Source organism: Salmo salar, chromosome ssa20, assembly GCF_905237065.1.
Source record: "Salmo salar chromosome ssa20, Ssal_v3.1, whole genome shotgun sequence".
NCBI lineage: Eukaryota > Metazoa > Chordata > Actinopteri > Salmoniformes > Salmonidae > Salmo > Salmo salar.
The window spans coordinates 10,984,410-11,009,913 of record NC_059461.1 but is presented as its reverse complement, the minus strand read 5'-3'; the positions used below and the strand labels follow the sequence as shown (position 1 = coordinate 11,009,913).

Sequence of the window (25,504 nt, the reverse complement as noted above, 5' to 3'; positions counted from 1 at the left end):
CTTTCACCATAAACTTGTGTAATACATTAATAATGTATCTACGGCTCTTTTGGTAAATGTGAAGTAGAGTTGCAGGTTCAATGGGCATTGATCGGCCATTATGTAACAACATACTAGGCTTTCGGGGGAAAGTGGCACTTAATATATGAGCCTTGTGCAGCATTTCTGTGCTTCACATCAACTCTGAGACCTGGCCCACTCAGACTATGACGTGCTAAAACTTCCTCACCATTACAGTGCATTCAGCATGCTTTCTTGCACATTGCGAGCTGCTTACAGTATGCATAATGGTGCTCCTAAAATAGCCATTCTCTTTCAATCTGCAAAGAATCTGTACAATTCCACGTGAATTTTCATCCTGTTGGAAATTCAAGTGTGAGAAGAAGACCCTGTACGCACTAACACTACGGTCCCTCTAGGATGTTGCATGATTTTTTGTGATATTTGTGGACCAAAATGCTTCATTTTACTGCAGCAATTCTGACATTCTGCATGGCAATATGCAATGATTTTGTCCAATTTGTCGCGAAAATGTGCTGACGAGGGAAAACGTTTGTTGACGTGTGGCTTGATTGAATCATATTATGCGGTAAATTTGCAGTGATTGGTTGAAATTGCGAGCCCTCTTTTTGTATTACAGTGATTGGTCAGTTTTATGCGATATTATTGCAATGATTTGACGCTTTTATGTGGAAATAGTGCAGTGATTTGTAAAATTTGCAAGCCCTTCCATAATATGCAGGTAATTGTAGATTTTGCAAAACAAATAATATTGCAGAATCCTGGATGGACTGAATGCTAATTTTGCCTTATTGCAGATTTTTTCACATAATCGCAGTATGATCCTCTCCGTGCAATCTGCTACACTATTTAAAACAGTCTTTGAACATGTTGCTGATGTTGAACAGATAACTCGTGCACACATAATTATGTGCTGATTTATTTCTAATGCATGTGGTGTCAGAGGCAGTGCTAACATGAAGCCTGGTCCTTATTAATAATTAACTGTTAAGAAAGTAGCCATGTCTGTGTGCTGCACAGATGTATGTAAGAGGAGTCAGCTGGGGCTTATTCTGTGAATATTAAGATCTCTATTAGGGTAAGCTTGTGTGGATCCATTCCCTGTTCATATTGGATGAAAGAAAATGGAAAACATCACAAACTTAAAAATTCCTTGATGAATTTGGGTCCACTTCAGATGACAAAAATACACTTTTAACATATTTTTATTTTGATGTTACATCTACATTCTACACACATGGTACTTTTTTCAGTTTTTATTTTACAGTAATTACATAGCAAGAATAAAGTAATTTGATATTTTGATATAAATCATGTTCTGTCAACTATTATACAACCCATCAGCTACTCTCAGTCCATCCCACCTATCTCTGTAAACTGCCATCTTATGATTTCAATGTGCTATGTACTGTAACTGTGATGTTTCAAATAAATTCTGAACCTGTCTAATCGCATAGTATCTACAGATTGTAAGTTAAAGATATATTATAATGTTTATTGATTTGCTATGGTTTTCAAAATCTTCCAACAGTGCTATTTGTAGGGTTAATTTTAGATGTTTCAGCCATTCCTGAGCTTGAGACAAGAAACAAGATACAAGATACATAGGGGCAATACCAAAATAAGTGATCTAATGATTCTGTCTCTTCATAGCAACATCTGCAGAGCTGAGACAGTTGTATGCGCCATAAACGTAACATACTGTTGGTGGCAAGAATTTTGTATAATCATTTAAATAGAAAAACTCAACGTTTTGAATCAAGCTCTGTTTTGCGTATAAGTTCATAAACCATGTGCCACGGAATCAGCACATCAAAAATGTAATCCCATATATTTTCCAACCTGTATAGTGCTGCCGTCAACATTGAGTTTTTTTTAAAACTGATTAAAAAAAAATGTATGACATTTTTTGGTTGTTGCCAATTTTGGTATTTAATAATAAAGGGCAAACAAACAACTTCCCTACCTTATCCCACTTGCCTCCTCTATTTTTGCGGTAATGCTGCAGTCAGTTGGTTGTAATTTTGGATAGAGCAAACATTTCCTTATACATTATGTTTGTTAACTGCACATGTGACATAACTCCATCTTACCTATTCATAATATCATTAAAAAAGATGTCTGACCCCATGGAAAAGTACTAGTTTAATATGTACTTTCTTAAACCAGTTACTGTTGGCTTTACCAACTTAATTTAACCTACCATTAGATTGAACGAGTGTTAATTTACCAGCCGCGAGCAGGTGGATTCAACCAACCCTGGCGACCATAGGCCTAACCGATTGTCGATGTGCATTGGAGCAATATTGAATCCTTTACACGTTATATCTTATCGTAACCTTGTTAAACTAGTCAATAATTATCTCTATTAATACTATTAGTTCTGATTCACATCCGCTAGGAGAGTATGTAACGGAGACGCAGGGAGTCAGGAAGCAGGTGCAGTTGGGGAGTTTAATATAAACAACCACGTAACGATACAAAAACAAGGAATGTGTCTTAACATAGAAATAGAGACAGAAATGCCTGATGGGAAATAACAACATAGTGCTATATATAGAGGGAGTAATCAGGGAAGTTAAAAGGCTCAGGTGTGCCTGATGATGAGGTGCAGGTGGCAGGACTGGAGGTTAGTAAACCGGCGACGTCGAACGCTGGAGGGGAGGAGCAAGAGTAGACTGACACTTCCATACATTCATCTTAGATCAAAAAGAAGAATAGGTCTAAATACCAAACCATTCATTTAACATTTTAATGCCAGTGCAATCATGTAAAACAGTCTGCCAATAATCACTTGTTTTCGTTTGCATAGTTCAAGAGTCCAGATGCAGTCAAAAAGAGTTTATAGGACTGTAAAGGCACCTCGCCCGTTATGTATGGTTCGAGGCCTAGTAGCCTGATGGAGCCAAAAGGGTACAACAGTTATTTTCAAAAAGTTGATGATAATAAAAAAGAAAAAGAGTGGTAATGTGTAGTGTGGCATAATGCTGTGTATTGGGAACAAGCTTAGCAAGCCAGAATCACTCACAGCCACAGTAACCTTTGAGTTACTGAAGAGCTGTTTTTTTTTATGTACAGCTTATCTAATACTAAGGGCAAATTCTGGTTCTCTGCTCTATGTTTTTGAAAATGGGACAAAGGATACGTCATCTCTCTACTATTTCATAGGGGAGTTGTTTGTTGATAGAGAATGGTGTGCCCTTCAACTCCCTACCCCTTTTCTACACAGTCACCTTCATCTTGTAATGCGACAGTCTAGCAACAATGGGGTTCTAGGGACCCCTTCGGCCAAAATGATGCGCCCTTTGGAAATCAATCTTATCTACCTGTTCGTTGGTCATTTTAAGATTATGTTTCATGAAATCCTTCAACTTTTCTTCAGTTGCCAGATAGTTCTCATTTTCATTCTCTTTAACTCCTATAATGACAATATTTTTTTCTCATGCTTCTGCATTTTAAATAGCTCCACTTTAATTTTTGTGTTATCACTCGTTGATTGTAGGTAGTCTACTGTCGCTTTCAAACTTTGGTTTTCAGACGTAATTTCTTCCATTATTTTGTTGCTGTAATCCAGTCTTACCTTGAGGACCTCAACTCCGAGCAATAGATCAAGCTTTTTTAGCTGTATGTTCATGCTTGCCAGCAATGCATTGTCCTTTTTAGACATTGTTGTAACCACCTCCTCTTCCATTGTTTTGTTTGATTGTTTGGAAGGACATTTCTCCTCTGTTTTTCATTGGATGCAATAATCCGTCTTGGTCACTTTGATTTACTTGATTGATTTTCAAACATATCAAAATTAGGATCTATAAAAAGTTTTCTATGTTATCCAGAATGTTATCCAGAAGCTAAATTCTTAGATGTTAAGATATATTCATGGGACGAGTTGTGCCTACCATGCCGCCACCTGCCACATAATTTTCCTCCGAATTCCACAAAAAACGGTATATGGATCTACCTGTCTCTTTGTTGTTGCTTTTCTTCCCGTACATTCCTTCGTTTGAGAAATGTGCTTGATGGATTTCCATGTAGTCATATGAGTTTGACTCGTTCACAAAATCTTTGTCGAATGAAGCACAGGCTTCGTTCCATTCCATCACGAGCTGGGAAAACAAGACTAATGAATTGCCAATAATAAGTAAATCAGTGAATGCCTTACTATCTTATGGAGAGACCTATGCCAGCGAACTTTCGTTGACCACCCCAGTCTGGAACAGTTCACCTGATTGGCTCAGGCCTTATTTGGTCTGATTGGCTCAGATTGTCAGAACAGGAAGTACTTTCCATGGCATTTAGTCTGATCTTACTGCTCTTCCCTTCTCTTCCTCTTCTGTCAACATCTTGAGAGGTGAACTTTGTCTTGACCCCCCTGGGAGATATATTTGACATGCCGGAGTCTCAAACCATTCCATCTTACGTCTTTGATGATCCTTTATACTGTCTGATTTTGGAAGTGCATTTGGCTGTCATTGTCAAATGTCAATGCGTCTGATCCATTTTGTCATGACAGGGTGCAAGAACACATAAAAATAGAAAGGTAAAGAGGAAAGGACTTACTAAAAACATCAAGGGATGTAGCCTGCTGAGAAGGCTGCTGTCCCTTTGTGGATCCATGCCAGTTGCTATCAGAGTGCACTGTAAAGGGTGGGTGCAGTAACCATGAGCTTGTAAACCAGGGAAATCAAATGGCTGAAGAAACAGTGTTAAATAAAAGGAAGTGACATAATCAGGGCAACGTTATATCCCTCTACCAGCTCACCAAGTATACGTATTGAGCAGATGCTCTCTATTGGAAAATCTTAATTTACCAGCCATGAATGCATGCACGTGGCAAAGACACAAATTACATTGTATTGCTTATGTCTGTAAATTACTTATGTCTGTAAATTGACTATGCGGTGATGCTGAAAAAAAATGCTTTTCCTGCACAACAGATGGCTATATCGGTCCGCTAATACAGGACTAGTAAAGGCCCAGTGCACTATATTTGTGATTTTTTTTGTTGCATGTAAATAAAATAAAAATGTGGCATACATGCCAACAAAGCCACTACACTACACAACACAACATTCAACAATACATGAATTGCACTATAACGGTGACAACTGGTGAGAATAATACAATATCAAGAACAACCACAGAAGAAAATCCCTCTTACATAATCATGTACGGCAAAATGCCTACACTCAAATACCGTTATTCAGCTTAATGGTGCATGGTCTGTATGAGTTGACTGAAGTGTTTAGATTGCAGTATTTAATGTACGTGGTTTATGTACGCGGCCAAATGAAATTTAACTTTGTAAATATACAATCCCTTCGGCATTGGAATGAGCTAAAAATCTGCACTGTAGGATTTAGGGGCTTTACTGTACCCGACACACCGAAAATGTCAACCTTTGGTGATTGATCTAAGAGGAAACAGGACACTTTTGTCTGTTTAACCACTGGTCAGGTTTTCACCGTTGATTGATTGGGCTCTCTTTGCAGCCCGAAAGGAAATTGTGGCGCCAGCGCAGGCCGTAATGTGGCCCACATCAATCACGGACCATGGGCTAGCTCATACAAGACTACAGCAGCTGACATTTACACAGCAAAGCCCCCAACCTCTTATCAACACACACACCAACAGCAAAGAGAACAACGTCGTAGGACAAAGACTGTTTCATCAGGTTGACGTCTCAAAGGACCCTGTGCAAATATAGACAGCCACTTTTCTCTCCCTCCCTCTCTCACTCTCTCTCTCTTTACCGCTTTCTCTCCGATGTGGCTGCACTTTGAGAAGGGATGCATTCTCTATTAGAGAGGCTGTCAGTGTTCCTTTGTGCCGTTATAGATCGTCACGTCAAAACAGTTGTGACACCTGTCACCCTCTCCCCCTCAGAGAGCGGGGCCTTTGTGAGAGCTATTATAATTTCCTCTGTTCAACTAATTAGCCACCAGTCTCATTATTACTGATACAGGGCCGAGGCGGAATGGGCTTGACTGTGTTACCCTCATTTGAAATTCATATCCAATGGCGGGCCACTGCAAGCAACACATAGTAATAAGCTAGGCTCTGTTCATTCTAAAGGCTAATTCTCCCCTGGATTTAGATGATGTCGTGGCAGGGCCAGCTCTAGCCTTTTGGTGGCCCTAAGCAATATTTGGTTGGGGGGCCTCCCACCTTGCAAGACAACATTTTAATGGCCCACTTGACAGCGGAGAGAATTGCAATTCTACACATTTTGCCATGTAGTGTAGAGAAAATGTTGCATTTTTAAAGGCCCAGCGCAGTAAAAAACATGATTTGGTTTTATATACAGTGCCTTCAGAAAGTATTCATACCCTTTTAGTTATTCACTCATCTACACACAGTACCCCACAATGACAAAGTGAAAACATGTTTTTAGAAGAAAAAAAACTATTCTGATTTATTGAAAATGAAGTACAGAAATATCTTGTCCATTTGCCAACCAGTATACCAGCAATATAAGAGAAGTTTTGGAACAGATCTCTCTCCATGCTCACTCCACGTGGACTTCTGTTTCACTCCTGAGAGAAAAAGGCAGTTGATAACTTCAACTGGATGCTGTACACCGGTTGCTGGCTCAGACTCAGGTCTCTCGATAGAAGTGGTGCATGACAGGGCCGTAGTGAACGCCATTTCTTCAGCCGGTTAGAGGGGGTTTTGAGGTCCACACCAATTGGTCAAATTATCTTTCCCATGCATGTAGATACTATCTCTACCATTACCTCGAGAAAGGACAGATCAGAATAACAATTCAGTTCAGTCCATTTCTGATTCAAGAAATCCAGGCAAGCATTCACGCATTCTAGGGTTACATCAAGCAGTTTAGTCTCCTCAACTTGCTCAATTGCCACATTATTATTACAATATTTAGATGAGGTTTAAAGTTTAGCGAATGATTTGTCCTAAATACAATGCTTTTATTTTTTTATATATTGTATATTTAGCTAGCCACCAATATTTACTAGCCACCAATTCTAAAACTGACTGCAACTCTTTGTTAAGTGTTCCAGTGATTTCACTACTGTGGTAGCTGAGATGTACTATGTTCAGTCATAAGTGCACATAGACACACGGGCTTTACTCAAGGCTATAGGAAAGTTCATTACTAAAAAATATACAAATGTAAGGGCTAAGACAGCTACCTTGAGGTATACCAAACTCTACCTGGTTTATCCTCTTACATCTAGACGTTCCGCTAGCGGAACACCTGCTCCAATATCCAATGATGGGCGTGGCGCGAAATACAAACTCCTCTAAAATCCGAAAACTTCCATTTTTCAAACATATGACTATTTTACAGCATTTTAAAGACAAGACTCTCGTTAATCTAACCACACTGTCCGATTTCAAAAAGGCTTTACAGCGAAAGCAAAACATTACATTATGTCAGCAGAGTACCCAGCCAGAAATAATCAGACACCCATTTTCAAGCTAGCATATAATGTCACAAAAAACAAAACCACAGCTAAATGCAGCACTAACCTTTGATGATCTTCATCAGATGACAACCCTAGGACATTATGTTATACAATGCATGCATGTTTTGTTCAATCAAGTTCATATTTATATCAAAAAACAGCTTTTTTACATTAGCATGTGACGTTCAGAACTAGCATACCCCCCGCAAACATCCGGTGAATTTACTAAATTACTCACGATAAACGTTCACAAAAAACATAACAATTATTTTAAGAATTATAGATACAGATCTCCTCTATGCACTCGATATGTCCGATTTTAAAATAGCTTTTCGGTGAAAGCACATTTTGCAGTATTCTCAGTAGATAGCCCAGCCATCACGGCTAGCCATTTAGACACCGACCAAGTTTAGCCCTGACCAAACTCCAATTTACTATTACAAAAGTTTGATTACCTTTGTTGTCTTCGTCAGAATGCACTCCCAGGACTGCTACTTCAATAACAAATGTTGGTTTGGTCCAAAATAATCCATCGTTATATCCAAATAGCGGCGTTTTGTTCGTGCGTTCTAGACACTATCCGAAGTGTAAATAAGGGTGACGAGCATGGCGCAATTCGTGACAAAAGATTTCTAAATATTCCATTACCGTACTTCGAAGCATGTCAACCGCTGTTTAAAATCTATTTTTATGCCATTTTTCTCGTAAAAAAGCGATAATATTCCGACCGGGAATCTGCGTTTAGGTAAACAGAGGAAAGAAAACAAAGCATTCTGTCGACGCGGGCACGCGCCTGAGTCTCACAGTACTGTAACCAGCCACTACCCAAACGCGCTACTTTGTTTCAACCAGAGCCTGCAAAGCCACGATTCAGCTTTTTGCCACCTTCTGAGAACCCATGGGAGCCGTAGGAAGTGTCACATCACAGCAGAGATCCTCTGTAATGGATAGAGATGGCAAAGAAGGCCAAGAAATGGTCAGACAGGGTACTTCCTGTACAGAATCTTCTCAGGTTTTGGCCTGCCAAATGAGTTCTGTTATACTCACAGACACCATTCAAACAGTTTTAGAAACTTTGGAGTGTTTTCTATCCAAAGCTAATAATTATATGCATATTCTAGTTTCTGGGCAGGAGTAATAATCAGATTAAATCGGGTACGTTTTTTATCCGGCTGTGAAAATACTGCCCCCTATCCATAACAGGTTAAGTTAGAGAGGCTTTCATTAACCACTTCACGTCCAATGTCACATATATGTCTTTAAACACCTAGTAATGTATCTGTATGTGATCAAAACATAAAATGACACTACTTTCCACTTTCTTCTAGATGAGATCCTAATAAACACTTTTGCCACCAACTGGTGCCCAATCTTTATACTGTAATTACCAAAACAGAAATTGTCAGTCTAAATGGCATACCTTTGCAGCTTGTCAACACTGCAGTTATGCTTCTCCAAAACAGTCTTGTACATTGTCACAAAGGTGAGTTTCTGAAATGCAACACATGCTAAATACGTATTAGATGTCCAGAGATGCCTGACTAAATTTTGTGTGTTAATATTTGCATGGAGTAGGCACTGTGTGTATACTCTGGCTGACTGTATTTCATACATGGAATGCGTGGAATCTTTGCAATGCAGAAATGCTAAAATAATGACACAATGAAGATAAAATGCGTGTGCAATATAATGTATATGATGCTGCTTTTTTAACTTGGGTTTCAGAAATATTGAGTTAGCTTTCATGATGAATGTTTATATGAAATAATATTGTTGAAATTGTGTGGTTTGCACCCCTTTTTGCCCGATATACGTAACATTGCATAACACTGCTTCATTTTCATGCATGGAAAATTGGGTCCGGGTCTATTGTATAGGTTAATCTCGATCCACGATATGCCAGAGGATGTAAAGCCATAACACACAGAGAGTGTTCACATTTTCAGCAGCAGACTATGATCGATCATGTCAAAAGCTGCACTGAAGTCAAACAAAATAGCTCCCACAATCTTCTTACTATAAATTTCTTTCAGCCAATCATCTGTCATTTGTGTCAGTGCCGTACATGTTGAGAGCCCTTCCCTGTTAGCATGCTGAAAGTCAATTGCTAATTTGTTTAATGTGAACTAGCATATTATCTGGTCAAACCATTTTTTATACATAAAAGTTTACTGATGATCGATAGCAGGCTGATTGGTCGGCTGTTTGAACCAGTGAAGGGAGCTTTGCTAATCTTGGGTAGCGGAATTACTTTTGTTTCCCTTCAGGCCTGAGGGCATAAACTTTTCTATAGGCTTAGATTGAAGAGATGGCAAATAGGAGTTGCAATATAGTACGCTACCGTCCACAGTAATTTTCCTTCCAAGTACCAGGTGGTTTGTCATTATTGAAAGACAACAATATATTTTTTCACCTCTTCTGATATCTGATTGGAAGCTAACTTTACAGCAATACTAATGGTCAACAACAACAATCCAAACAACTCAGATGCTTATTAAAGGGTCTTAGATTCATTGTTCTTTATTTTTTTGTTTCCTACTGTGGTGAGATACACTCTCTCTTTCTTTTTTCTTTTTTTGAGCAAGGCCTTTCAGGCGATGATCTCTCTCTGATCATGCTCAGAAAAATGCTTTGTTAATCTCAGTATTGCCTTGTAATTTAAGCTTTATGCCTTGTTTGTGAATCCATTCATTTTAGAAAATAATTAAACACACTTGTATTTAGAATTTCATTTTCAGACATTTCTTCATTGCCTATTACTGTAACTCAACAATGGCGTTCTTGCATATTGCTAAATAATCTTTATGGAGTCAGATAAACATTTTAATAGGATAATTGTGTAGTCGTATTACGAGTCGCATGTGAAGTATCTGTAATATACAGAATTACTGCCCACTACATGTGTCTCTCATAACAATATGATAATGTATGCACACATGAAGGTTCACAGTTATTTTTTTTGTCATGTTTAAATTTGCTAATCTTGCCAATGAAAACAACATTAAAGTATTTGGCAATATCAGAAGGTTTTTTGATGAAAGAGGCATCTGATTCAATGAAGGATGGAGCAGAGTTAGCTTTTTGCCTAAAATTTCATTTAAGGTGCTCCAAAGCTTTTTACTATTATCCTTTATATAATTTACTGGGAAGCTTATCAGAGGTACACATGACAGTGATATTTACATTTGAGCTGATGTGCAGGGTGAACTTCTCACAGTGGGCTTCCTACTAGGAAAAACTGTCTCAGTGCTAAGAGTGTAATTCAGGTTTATAGGCACATGATTACTGCTGACAATAGCTGTCGTATCAACAGTGGTATTCAGGGGAGTTAGAGGAACATAAATTAGTTTGCTTACGTTGACCGTACTACCATCTCTACGGGAGTTGATATGCTTTCCATGTCCTCCTGTATGTTGCTGATTATGAAAGGTAGGACTGGAGCACAATACACGCAGGCCGTCAGGCTCCAAACCGTTTCATAAAAAAGTATCTGATCTTGTAGATTGTTTCTTATTTAGGAACACATTTAGGAATCATAAAAAAATTGCTTTGGAGAACTTTTTCACACTAAATACATTGTTGAATAAAAAATACATTGGTTTGATTAATCCTGAAGGTTGCCATTCAGTAGTTCAATCCATTAAATATTGGAAGGGGAGAAACCTGTAATAGTAAAGGTTGACCAATAGTCCTATAAATACACCCTAATCCCAGTGATGTAAAGTAGTTAATTAAAAATACTTTAAAGTATTACTTAAAATGTGTTAGGAATAGGGGGCAGTATTTTCACGTTCGGAAGAAAAGCGTGCCCAGAGTAAACTGCCTGCTACTCGGGCCCAGAGTCAAATATTAGCATATTATTAGTAGATTTGGATAGAAAACACTCTAAAGTTTCTAAAACTGTTTGAACGATGTCTGTGAGTATAACAGAACTCATATGGCAGGCAAAAACCTGAGAAAAATCCAACCAGGAAGTGGGAAATCTGAGGGTTGTAGTTATTCTATCTAATCCCTATCCAAACTACAGTGTCTGTGGGGTGATATTGCACTTCCTAAGGCTTCCACTAGATGTCAACAGTCTATAGAACCTTGTTTCATGCTTCTACTGTTACTGGGCAGAGAATAAGAGCTGTCTAAACCAGTGGACTGCCTGAGACCAAGGAGTTGTTTACTGCGTGAGCACACAGGTGCGCCGTTCCTACTTTTTCCTCTGTAATGAATACGCTATTGTCCGGTTGGAATATTATTGAATATTTATGTTAAAAAGAACGTAAGGATTGATTGTAAACATCGTTTGACATGTTTCTACGAATGGTAATGGAACATTTTGACATTTCGTCTCTGGTTTTGCGCTTGCGCATTTTGCCTTTGGATAGTGATCTGAACGCGCAAACAAAAGGAGGTATTTGGACATAAATATGGAGTTTATCGAACAAAACAAACATTTCTTGTGGAAGTGGAAGTCCTGGGAGTGCATTCCGACGAAGATCAGCAAAGGTAAGTGAAGATTTATAATACTATTTCTGAGTTTAGTTGACTCCAGAACTTGGCGGGTAACTGTATAGCTTGCTTTGATGGCTGAGTTCTGTACTCAGAATATTGAACAATATGCTCTCGCCGTAAAGCTATTTTGAAATCTGACACAGCGGATGCATTAAGGAGAAGTGAATCTATAATTCTTTCAATAACTGTTGTAAAGTTTATCAACGTTTATGATGAGTATTTTTGTAAATTGATGTGCTCATTCAGCGTAAGTTTTAGAGGCAATACATTTTCTGAACATCACGCGCCAATGTAAAATGGGGTTTTTGGATATAATTATGAACTTTATCGAACAAAACATACATGTATTGTGTAACATTGAGTCCTGGGAGTGTCATCTGATGAAGATCGTCAAAGGTTAGTGATTCATTTTAGCTGTATTTCTGGTTTTTGTGATGCCTCTCCTTGCTTGGAAAATGGCTGTGTGGTTTTTCTTGTCAAGTTGATGTCCTAACATAATCTAATGTTATGCTTTCGCCACACAGCCTTTTTGAAATCGGATAATGTGGTTGGATTAACGAGAAGTTTATCTTTAAAATGGTGTAAAATAGTTGATTGTTTGAGAAAATTGAATTATGAGATTTTTGCTGTTTTGTATTTCGCGCCCTGCTATTACATTGGCTGTTGGTGAGGGGTTAGGCTAGCAGAACTCCTGTCCATAGTGTTTTGGGGTATCTCTACTTTACTTTACTATTTATATTTTTGACACATTGTACTTTTACTTCACTACATTCCTAAAGAAAATAATGTACTTTTTACATTTTCCCTGTCACCCAAAAGTACTTGATACATTTTGAATACTTAGCAGAACAAGAAAATGGTCCAACTCACACACTTATCAAGAGAACATCCCTGGTCATCCCTACTGATGATCTGGTGGACTCACTAAACACACATTCTTCGTTTATAAATTATGTTTGAGTGGTGGAGTTTGCCACCTATCTAACAGTAAATTAAAAAAATAAGAAAATGGTGCCGTCTGGTTTGCATAATATAAGGAATTTGAAATTATTTATACTTTATATTATTTTTAGAAATTACATTTACTATTGAAACCTAGGTATATTTTAAACCACATTCTTTTAGACTTTTACCCAAGTAGTATTTCACTGGGTGACTTTCACTTTTACTTGAGTCATTTTCTATTAAGGTATCTTTTCTTTTTTAAGTATGACAATTGGGCACTTTTCCACCACTGCCTAATCCTTGCTGATCATGGAACTGATATCGCAAAGGTCCAGTCGTAGTAAACTATATGCCAGGCTCCAGGATTAAACTGCCAGGCTTGGTCTGCGTTCCATGATGATTCCATTAAGTGGGTGACAGTACATGTCCAAGATTATTGAACATCTTGTAATATGTTAAATATTCCCACTATTACTTGCACCCTTAGGATCAATATTAATTCATATTTAACATTATACAAAAAAAATTAAGAAGAGAAATCTGGGCTGAATTTAAAACTTTATACAGTGCAAAGGTTAAATTTAGCCAGACTGCACAGATTTGGCTTGTCATCTCATTTGGCTTGTGTCTCCAAGATTAATCCTTGCAAATTATTAGGCCAAACAGTTTAAATTCTGCATAACGGCACATAATTTCATATACTTAACTGTGGGAACACATATCCTACCTGTCATCCTTCTGCAACTGGATCTTGGACTTCCTGATGGGCCGCCACCAGGTGGTAAGGGTAGACAACAACACATCTGCCATGCTGATCCTCAAAACCAGGGCCCCTCAGGGATGCATGCTTAGTCCCCTCCTGTACTCCTTGTTCACCCATGACTGCATGGCCAAGCACGACTCCAACACAATCATTAAGTTTGCTGACGACACAACAGTGGTAGGCCTGATCACCAACAAAGATGAGACAGCCTATAGGGAGGAGGTCAGAGACCTGGCAGTGTGGTGCCAGGACAACAACCTCTCCCTCAATGTGAGCAAGAAAAAGGATATGATAGTGGACTACAGGAAAAGGAGGGCCGAACAGGCCCCCATTAACATCGACAGGGCTGTAGTGGAGCGGGTCGAGAGTTTCAAGTTATTTGGTGTCCACATCACCAACAAACTATCATGGTCTGAACACACCAAGACAGTCGTGAAGAGGGCACGACAACACCTTGTCCCCCTCAGGAGACTGAAAAGATTTGGCATGCGTTCCCAGATCCTCAAAAAGTTCCACAGCTGCACCATCGAGAGCATCCTGATTGGTTGCCTCACTGCCTGGTATGGAAACTGCTCGGCATCCGACCGTAAGGCGCTACAGAGGGTAGTGTGTATGGCCCAATACATTATTGAGGCCAATCTTCCTGCCATCCAGGACCTATATACTAGGTGGTGTCAGAGGAAGGCCCAAAATATTGTCAAAGACTCCAGTTACCCAAATCATAGACTGTTCTCTCTGCTACCGCACGGCAAGCGGTACCGGAGCGCCAAGTCTATGTCCAAAAGGCTCCTGAACAGCTTCTACCCTCAAGCTATAAGACTGCTGAACAATTAATCAAATGGCCACCTGGACTAGTTACATTGACCCCCCTTTGTTTTTACACTACTGCTACTCAATGTTTATTATCTATGCATAGTCACTTTACTCCAACCTACAAACTACCTCGACTAGCCTGTATCCCCACACATTGACTCGGTACCGGTACCCCCTGTATATAGCCTCATTATTGTTATGTAACTTTATTGTCTTACTTTTTAGTTTTTACTTTAGTTTATTTAGTAAATATTTTCTTAACTCTAATTCTTGAACTGCATTGTTGATTAAGGGCTTGTAAGTAAGCATTTCACAACAAGGTCTACACCTGTTGTGTTCGGCACATGTAACAAATAAAAGTTTATTTAATTTGCTTCAGTTTGCTGCCCTATGACTGGTTTCACATTTGTGGCCCATCACCTCAATTCAGGTCTTATGTAGCAACATTTGAAAATGTGTTTTTTACATTGGATAAAAGTACAGACTTAGAGCTACAAAATGGTTTGTCATACACTGCAGTTGAGGAACAATGGTTAAGTAATTCTGCTTTGAAAATTGATCAACTTGTAACACCACTTTTGAGAACATGGTCCTTGATTGTTTTGGAACACCGACTGGAGAGCTCTTCTTTGTCTTGACCCATTCAGCATCGTTCACAGCCTCTTAAGCCCCACCCTTCTCTTTAATGATTCACATGTGAGGCCATGTGCTAAACAGAGTAAGGTAGTGTAAAAACAACCAACGATTTCTAGACTTAAGTGCTGAAAGTAGTAGCAAAAGTGGTTGTAAAAAATACACTTTATCTAGTCCTCGGCCTATATCCTATTCTGACTTTGGGGCAGATCATGCTGTTATTCACATTGACGTCTCTGGTAAACACACACTATAACAAATAAAATCTAAGTTTGTTTGTCACGTGCACAGGATACAGAAGGTGTAAACAGTACAATGAAATGGTAACTTGCACATTTGCAGAGTAGCAAAATGCTATGACCACCCCAAGCCATATCTAACTAAGTGGATGGGTCACTATTGTCTAGACATGTACACATGTTGATGAAATACAATATATGGCCGTAATCACACTCAGACATACCTGGCCAATCTGATGGGTTATGTAATCATCTGGAGAAGTGGAGTCTTTTGTTAAGACATGTAGCTAGCTAGCTATATGATGAACCATATTTCCAGCCTATACAGTGAGGGGAAAAAAGTATTTGATCCCCTGCTGATTTTGTACATTTGCCCACTGACAAAGAAATGATCAGTCTATAAATTTAATGGAAGGTTTATTTGACCAGTGAGAGACAGAATAACAACAACAAAAAATCCAGAAAAACGCATGTCAAAAATGTTATAAATTGATTTGCATTTTAATGAGGGAAATAAGTATTTGACCCCCTCTCAATCAGAAAGATTTCTGGCTCACAGGTGTCTTTTATACAGGTAACGAGCTGAGATTAGGAGCACACTCTTAAAGGGAGAACTCCTAATCTCAGCTTGTTACCTGTATAAAAGACACATGTCCACAAAAGCAATCAATCAGATTCCAAACTCTCCACCATGGCAAAGACCAAAGAGCTCTCCAAGGATGTCAGGGACAAGATTGTAGACCTACTCAAGGCTGGAATGGGCTACAAGACCATCGCCAAGCAGCTTGGTGAGAAGGTGACAACAGTTGGTGCGATTATTCGCAAATGGAAGAAACACAAAATAACTGTCAATCTCCCTCGGCCTGGGGCTCCATGCAAGATCTCACCTCGTGGAGTTGCAATGATCATGAGAACAGTGAGGAATCAGCTCAGAACTACACGGGAGGATCTTGTCAATGATCTCAAGGCAGCTGGGACCATATTCACCAAGAAAACAATTGGTAACACACTACGCCGTGAAGGACTGAAATCCTGCAGCGCCCGCAAGGTCCCCCTGCTCAAGAAAGCACATATACATGCCTGTCTGAAGTTTGCCAATGAACATCTGAATGATTCAGAGGACAACTGGTGAAAGTGTTGTGGTCAGATGAGACCAAAATGGAGCTCTTTGGCATCAGCTCAACTTGCCGTGTTTGGAGGAGGAGGACTGCTGCCTATGACCCCAAGTACACCATCCCCACCGTTAAACATCTAGGTGGAAACATTATGCTTTGGGGGTGTTTTTCTGCTAAGGGGACAGGACAACTTCACCGCATCAAAGGGACGATGGACGGGGCCATGTGCCGTCAAATCTTGGGGGAGAACCTCCTTCCCTCAGCCAGAGCATTGAAAATGGGTCGTGGATGGGTATTCCAGCATGACAATGACCCAAAACACACGGCCAAGGCAACAAAGGAGTGGCTCAAGAAGAAGCACATTAAGGTCCTGGAGTGGCCTACCCAGTCTCCAGACCTTAATCTCATTGAAAATCTGTGGAGGGAGCTGAAGGTTCGAGTTGCTAAACGTCAGCCTCGAAACCTTAATGACTTGGAGAAGATCTGCAAAGAGGAGTGGGACAAAATCCCTCCTGAGATGTGTGCAAACCTGGTGGCCAACTACAAGAAACGTCTGACCTCTGTGATTGCCAACAAGGGTTTTGCCACCAAGTACTAAGTCATGTTTTGCAGAGGGGTCAAATACTTATTTCCATCATTAAAATGCAAATCATTTTAGAACATTTTTGACATGCGTTTTTCTGGATTTTTTTGTTGTTATTCTGTCTCTCACTGTTCAAATAAACCTACCATTAAAATTATAGACTGATCATTTATTTGTCAGTGGGCAAACGTACAAAATCAGCAGGGCATCAAATACTTTTTTCCCTCACTGTAGCTACAGTACAAATGGGTTGTCACAACTAGCCAGCATGCATTAAATTAATTTGTAGTATGAATCTGCAGGTAGTTAAAGCTAACCAACTAGGTTCAATGTTAGCTAGCTAGCTAACATTAGGCTAAAAATAGCAATACAAATGGAAAATCATATTACTACGTATATGTGTACACGTAATGTTAGCTAGCGAGCCAGCAAGCTAACATGTTCTAGCTTGCTAACAGTACGCTTTAACTTGCAATAAAAACAACTTCTTACAAAATTAGAAATGTATAATATCTGATAATGTAGCTAGACTCTTACCCGTATTCATGGGTGAATGCTTATTTGGCCTTTTGTGTCAAGTCACACCAGTTCACACTGACTGTGTGCAGTCCATCACAACTTTTTCCCACTGATCTTTGTTGATTACGTCTGCAAAATTCAGAGCAACAATGTTGTTGAGAGCGATAGCAACACTTTTGCAGTTCTCCATGGCTAACGTTATATCTTTCAAAAAATCTGCGGTGGCAAGGATTATCTACACATACTGAGCAGCTCATGTTATAGACAGAAGCATGCTACATGGCTTCAGGACCCTTCTATAACATGCCATTTACATCAGAAATAGAGATTTGGTTGTAAAAAATCTAACTTCTTATAATGACAAACCACCATTTGACAATGTTGACCCTGTTTTGTCTCCTTCCATTTGTTTTGTTCTACACTCAGGACCTTGCCATCCGAACCCATGCCACAACAGAGGAATATGTGAAATCAGTGAAACCTACAGAGGCGACACGTTCATAGGTTACGTCTGCAAGTGCCCTACCGGCTTCAACGGGATCCACTGCCAACACAGTAAGTTGGATGATCATCATTATACTTCATAGATACCCCTGATAACATTTCTAGGAAAGAAAGTCAAATAAAGAAAGAGAAAAGTAGAGATCTTAGAGAAACATACACATTCTGCCCTTCAAAAAAATACTTGCCACTGGTTAATACTAGAACCACTAAAGCAGTCATTTTGACTGCTCATGATTTTTAACTCACACTCCCCTCTGTCCTTGACTTTTCCTAAATAAGTCTATATAACACACTGCCATTGTTAGAATCTTAATATTGCAAACAGAACTGGAGTTAAAACCAGTTTCAGGGGGCATGTCATTTCTTTGAATGGTTTTCCCCGTTGCGCCGCCTTCTCCCAAAAGTAGGGCCTGCTCCACTCCTTCTTACGACAGTTTAAAGTGCAGAGACCAGTTGATAATCCCCCAACAATTGCCTCAAAACTGAACCAAAACTAATTGCACACATACAGTACCAGTCAAAAGTTTGGAAACACCTACTCATTCAAGGGTTTTTCTTTATTTTTACTATTTTCTACATTGCAGAATAATAGTGAAGATGTCAAATCTATGAAATAACACATATGGAATTATGTAGTAACCAAAAAAGTGTTAAACATATCAAAATATATTTTATATTTGAGATTCTTCAAAGTAGCCACCCTTTGCCTTGATGACAGCTTTGCACACTCTTGGCGTTCTCTCAACCAGCTTCATGAGGTAGTCACCTGGAATGCATTTCAATTAACAGGTGTGCCTTGTCAACCTTTTTACACATACCAACAAACGGGTGTGATCATTCTACAGTGGTCCCAGGAGCATACGCTCAAACCAGTGTGATTAGAACACTTATTTAGAACGTCCAGTTTTGATTGACGCAATAATCAGCATTTGAGCTGGCCATACTGTTTTTTCACTGAAATATTTTGCAAAAACACAGAAAGTTATGTCCAGAATGTGACCAGTTTATTTTTGGATGCAATGTTCAGAAATTCACAGATGTAGCTACAGCATAACAAACTACAGCAAACTACAGCAACTACAGCTACAGAATAACAAACAAAATGTAGGCTACATTTCTCCTAGCGCTAACTGAGGAAAGATTGACCCAACAAAGAAGGTGATATTTTTATAACTCTCGGCTGACAGAAACTACATTATGAATGAGCTAATAGCAATTACTATTTATAATTAATCACATCACGGATGAGCTCACCATCGACCGAAATAATTGAGTAAAACATTTTCTAGAAATCGAAAGTAATCCGACGATGGGTAGTTTGTGCGCACCGCCATGTTTTTTTGTTGTTGTATCAACCAAAGATAATAAGAGGAGACAAGATGAGTTTGGTCTGTTTATAGTATGCATGTTGAAGGGGATGTGTTGTCTACGATCATTCACTTCCCTTCATTCACTTACAGAAGTTTACCCAAAAGATGAGTGAACCATTCCTTCACCTCATTATAACCACTTTGGTCTGACAGATGTTTGCGTGACACCTAGAATGCATTATATAATGTCAACAAACATGGCGCCACACATAGCTGGCAAATAGCTTAGCATTAGCTAATTATAATCAGTACAACATTCAAAAAGTATTTTACACACATCATGGGTGTGCATTCAAAATCTATGCAGTAACCAGAATGCATTATTTGTCACCAGAACTTGAAAACACGTGAATAAAACTGTAAATACATGATGCTCTAAACAGACATGCGCCTACAGTAGAAACGACAACACGATATACAGAAAATAATGGGCTAGGGGGCAGTATTTACACCGCCGGATAAAAAACATACCCGATTTAATCTGGTTACTACTGCTACCTAGTAACTAGAATATGCATATACTTATTAGATATGGATAGAAAACACCCTAAAGTTTCTAAAACTGTTTGAATGGTGTCTGTGAGTATAACAGAACTCATATGGCAGGCAAAAACCTGAGAGATTCCTTTACAGGAACTGGCCTGTCTGACCATTTATTGGCTTTCTTTGACATCTCTTTCCAAAACAAAGGATCTCTGCGGTAACGTGACACTTCCCACGGCTCCCATAGGCTCTCAGAGCCTGGGAAAAAGCTGAATGTCGTCATTCCAGCCCCAGGCTGAAACACATTATCGCCTTTGTCAAGTGGCCGATCAGGGGACAGTGGGCTTAGGCGCGTGCACTGGTTCCCCCCGTCTTTCTTTTTTTCCCTCTATTTACCGAAACGCAGATTCCCAGTCGGAATATTATCGCTTTTTTACGAGATAAATTGCATAAAAATTGATTTTAAACAGCGGTTGACATGCTTCGAAGTACGGTAATGGAATATTTATAATTTTTTTGTCACGAAATGCGCCATGCTCGTAACCCTGATTTACCATTTCGGATAGTGTCTAGAACGCACTAACAAAACGCCGCTGTTTGGATATAACGATGGATTATTTGGGACCAAACCAACATTTGTTAATGAAGTAGAAGTCCTGGGAGTGCATTCTGACGAAGAACACCAAAGGTAATAACATTTTTGTTATAGTAAATCTGATTTTGGTGAAGGCTAAACTTGCTGGGTGTCTAAATAGCTAGCCCGTGATGGCTGGGCTATGTACTTAGAATATTGCAAAATGTGCTTTCACCAAAAAGCTATTTTAAAATCGAACATATCGAGTGCATAGAGGAGTTCTGTATCTATAATTCTTAAAATAATTGTTATGCTTTTTGTGAACGTTTATCGTGAGTAATTTAGTAAATTGTTAGTAAATTCCCCGGAAGTTTGCGGGGGGTATGCTAGTTCTGAACGTCACATGCTAATGTAAAAAGCAGTTTTTTGATATAAATATAAACTTGATTGAACAAAACATGCATGTATTGTATAACATAATGTCCTAGGGTTGTCATCTGATGAAGATCATCAAAGGTTAGTGCTGCATTTAGCTGTGGTTTGGGTTTATGTGACATTATATGCTAGCTTGAAAAATGGGTGTCTGATTATTTCTGGCTGGGTACTCTGCTGACATAATGTAATGTTTTGCTTTCGTTGTAAAGCCTTTTTGAAATCGGACAGTGTGGTTAGATTAACGAGAGTCTTGTCTTTAAATAGCTGTAAAATAGTCATATGTTTGAGAAATTGAAGTAATAGCATTTCTAAGGTATTTGAAAATCGCGCCACAGGATTCAACTGGCTGTTACGTAGGTGGGACGATTTGGTGCCACCTAGCCCAGAGAGGTTAATAGGAATGCACACATGTCCAACATTATTATTTGTAAGGAAAACAACAAGGAAGGCAATGCGAGCGCCAGCCTGAAAATGTTCCAAATCGTGCAGGACTGCGCAACTGTCTGCATACTTGATCTGCTCAAACATTGGTGAAGTGCGTGGGCTCTCCTCGAAGAGAGAAGTTTGTGCGGCTCAGTAAAGCCTCAAACATAAATTGTCCACAATGCTGAAATGGGCTACTTCTATGTGAATTAATGAGGAGGCGGAACACACCTAAATTCAAACTGTTGTTAGAAAATAATTGGAAATTGACAAGTTGAAAAACAGCCTATAGATAATTAGCTGGCAGCGCGTGTTAACTGTCCTAATGTGTCACATCCTGACCAGTAAAAGGGGTTATTTGTCATTGTAGTTTGGTCAGGGCGTGGCAGGGGGTGTTTGTTTTGTGTGTTTCGGGGTTTTTGGTTTATGCTCTAGGTTATCCATTTCTATGTGTTTATCTAGCTTTTCTATTTCTATGATAGTTTTGTCAATGACCTCCAATTAGAGGCAGCTGTTTTTTGTTGTCTCTAATTGGAGGCCATATTTAGTTGTGTTTGTTTTCACTTGTGTTTGTGGGTGGTTGTTCCTAGTATAGTCTGTGCACCTTATTGTTTAAGTGTCTTCGCTTTAATAAAGTAAAGAAGATGATCAATATATCCGCTGCATTTTGGTCCACTCCTTACGACGCCCGTGACATAATGAGCAATAATCACATTTTGGAACAGTGAGTGCACTCTGACGTCACGTGCATAAAACAACTCACGCTGGGGCGACCATTAGAGATATTTGGAACTCACGTATGAAAAGGTTAAAAGTTAATTTGTGGAATGTCTTTCCTTCTTATTGCGTTTGAGCCAATCAGTTGTGTTGTGACAGTATAGGGATGGTATACAGAAGGTATCCCTATTTGATAAAATAAAAAAGTCCATATTATGTCAAGAACAGCTCAAACTAGTAAAAAGAAACTACAGTCCATCATTACTTTAAAACATGAAGGTAAGTCAATCCGGAAAATGTCAAAAACCATCAAGAGCTATGATGAAACTGGCTCTCATGTGGACAGCCACAGGAAAGGAAGACCCAGAGTTACCTCTGCTGCAGAGGATAAGTTCATTAGTGTTACCAGCCTGAGAAATTGCAGCCCAGAGTTCAAGTAATGGAGACATCTCAACATCAACTGTTCAGAGGAGACTGCGTGAATCAGGACTTCATGGTCAAATTGCTGCAAAGAAACCACTACCAAAGGACACCGATAAGAAGAAAATACTTGCTTGGGCCAAGAAACATGTGCAATGGACATTAGACCAGTGGAAATCTGTCCTTTGGTCTGATGAGTTCAAATTTTAGATTTTTGGTTCCAACTGCCGTGTCTTTGTGAGACGCAGAGTAGGTGAACGGATGATCTCCGCATGTGTGGTTTGCACTGTGAAGCATGGAGGAGGAGGTGTGATGGTGTGGGGGTGCTAAGGCTATTTGACCAAGAAGGAGATTGTGTTGTCGTGTCTTCACTATTATTCTACAATATAGAAAATAGTAAAAAATTAAGAAAAACCCTTGATTGAGTAGGTGTGTCCAAACATTTGACTGGTACTGTATAACAAAAGCTGAAATAAATAAATTAAAGTATGATGGGGAGAACGGGTGAGTTGATGAGCGAGCGTAAGCAAAAGAAGCATAATTATGTAATTACCAAATGTGAATGAAGAACATGGAGGGCCATTCTATTCTATTGATTCATTCTAATTGTAGTCTTAATCTTAAAGTGGTACTGTATGTACCCTATGTCAGTTCACCGAATAAAAGCAGTCTTATCAGTCTACTCTGGCCTACTTGGAGTAGGCTACACAGCGAGTGTGTGCATAATTGTAAATGCTGAACTGCTTTCAATCTCTGGGGAAATATCCACATCGCGCAGCAGGCATGAGTGTCGGAGAATGTGGTGATCAGGCTTGGGGAACCTTACATTGGCAAGGGGAGCAATGTCCCCATGGATCATTTGTTCACTTCACTGTCATTGGTGAAAAAGTTGTTTGCAAAGAATACAAGTCTGACAGGTGTTGTGCCGCAAATCTCCCCCTTGCCAGAATTCTCCCGAACCCTTTGCGTTCTTCATTGCTGTGACTTGATTGCTAGTTGAGATTTCTGCTCTTCACTCCGTTGTCTGTTAAGCCTACATTTCACTGATCTTACAGTATAAAATATACTAATTACACTGTTAAAATGTTGCAGTCAAAATGACTGCTCATTGAAGGGGGGGTCTAGTTTTAAATGCTCACCTGTCATGTCAAGTGGAGAGGTTAGAGAAAACAAATGATAGCTTTTATATAAAAATTGATGATGCTAATAAGGTTGATCGATGTCAGCCTTTGTCCTATCGTGATTATTGTACTCGTAAAACATAGTATAGTATAAACCAGTGGTTCCTTATCGTTTTTGGTTACTGTACCACCAGCTGCATTTTTCTCTGCCCGGAGTACCCCTGAAGTGCCTCCTCATGTACATTCTACCATTAGGCTTGTGGTCTCAAAATCAAATCAAATCAAATTTGATTGGTCACATACACATGGTTAGCAGATGTTAATGCGAGTGTAGCGAAATGCTTGTGCTTCTAGTTCTGACCATGCAGTAATATCTAACAAGTAATTTAACAATTTCACAACAACTACCTAATACACACAAGTGTAAGGAATGAATAAGAATATGTACATATAAATATATGGATGAGCGATGGCCGAACAGCATAGGCAAGATGCAGTAGTTGGTATAGAGTACAGTATATACATATGAGATGAGTAATGTAGGGTATGTAAGCATTATATAAAGTGGCATTGTTTAAAGTGACTAGTGATACATTTATTACATCCAATTTTTTATTATTAAAGTGGCTAGAGATTTGAGTCAGTATGTTGGCAGCAGCCACTCAATGTTAGGGATGGCTATTTAACAGTCTGATGGCCTTGAGATAGAAACTGTTTTTCTGTCTCTCGGTCCCAGCTTTGATGCACCTGTACTGACCTTGCCTTCTGGATGATAGCGGGGTGAACAGGCAGTGGCTCGGGTGGTTGTTGTCCTTGATGATCTTTTTGGCCTTCCTGTGACATCGGGTGGTGTAGGTGTCTTGGAGGGCAGGTAGTTTGCCCACGGTGATGCGTTGTGCAGACCTCACCACCCTCTGGAGAGCCTTGCGGTTGTGGGCGGAGTAGTTGCCGTACCAGGCGGTGATACAGCCCAACAGGATGCTCTCGATTGTGCATCTGTAAAAGTTTGTGAGTGTTTTTGGTGAGAAGCCAAATTTCTTCACCCTCCTGAGGTTGAAAAGGTGCTGTGGCGCCTTCTTCACCACGCTGTCTGTGTGGGTGGACCATTTCAATTTGTCCGTGATGTGTACGCCGAGGAACTTAAAACTTTCCACCTTCTCCAGTACTGTCCCGTCGATGTGGATAGCGGGGTGCGTCTCATGAGTCTTCTTAACCATTGTGTTGTGTTCATGTTTTTGTTATTCATCCAGTGTTCGCGGATCTGATGGACCAGCAACATTATTGCGTTTATAAAACAATACAGCCATAAAAAAAGTAATACTTACATGTTATCATATCAATTACAAGCAATATAGATGGCATACATGGTTAATATTTGCCATTTGCCTCTGATAGAACACATTTATCAATAAAAGCTCTATTCATTTTTTTTAATCAAATGTGATTTTTGTAGACAAATATCTATTCTATTCAAGACATGGGTGCAATAAATCATGTTTACCTTGAACAAATATTAACGAAACAAGGTTTTCATCACTATTGATGTTTACTGCTTTGAACTGAACAAATTGGAAGGACAAATGTTACAGTATTTTATGGAAATGATAAATGATCCCCATTGAACACAATGGAAAGTGTGGTCTTCTCTGGAGCTTCCCTCTGTTCCAATCTGGGTTCAACGCCATCCAGATGACAAACGAGTTGTACGCCAAAATGTCCAAAATGTTGAAGAATATCAGAAGTGGCCAGCATAGGGTTCTCCTTTTACAGCTGTAGCCAGTCACCAGTTTGTCTAAATTGTCCACCCCTCCTTTTGTGTCATTGTAATCAATTATGGTTTCTGTTTTTTGATGTTTCTGGCCACAGATTCTCCCATCCCTGTGCAGCGTACTC

At 39.3% G+C, this 25,504-nt stretch overlaps 1 protein-coding gene across 3 annotated transcripts in view; it reads left to right on the top strand.

The window, feature by feature from the left end:
- Window positions 1-25,504, top strand: part of LOC106580141 (EGF-like repeat and discoidin I-like domain-containing protein 3) — a 304,272-nt gene that overhangs the window by 110,462 nt on the left and 168,306 nt on the right. For all 3 annotated transcript variants that reach the window (XM_014160860.2, XM_014160861.2, XM_014160859.2), the window contains one exon: window positions 17,991-18,119. In XM_014160860.2, the coding sequence (XP_014016335.2) occupies window positions 17,991-18,119 (129 nt within the window). The remainder of the gene's footprint in view (window positions 1-17,990; window positions 18,120-25,504) is intronic.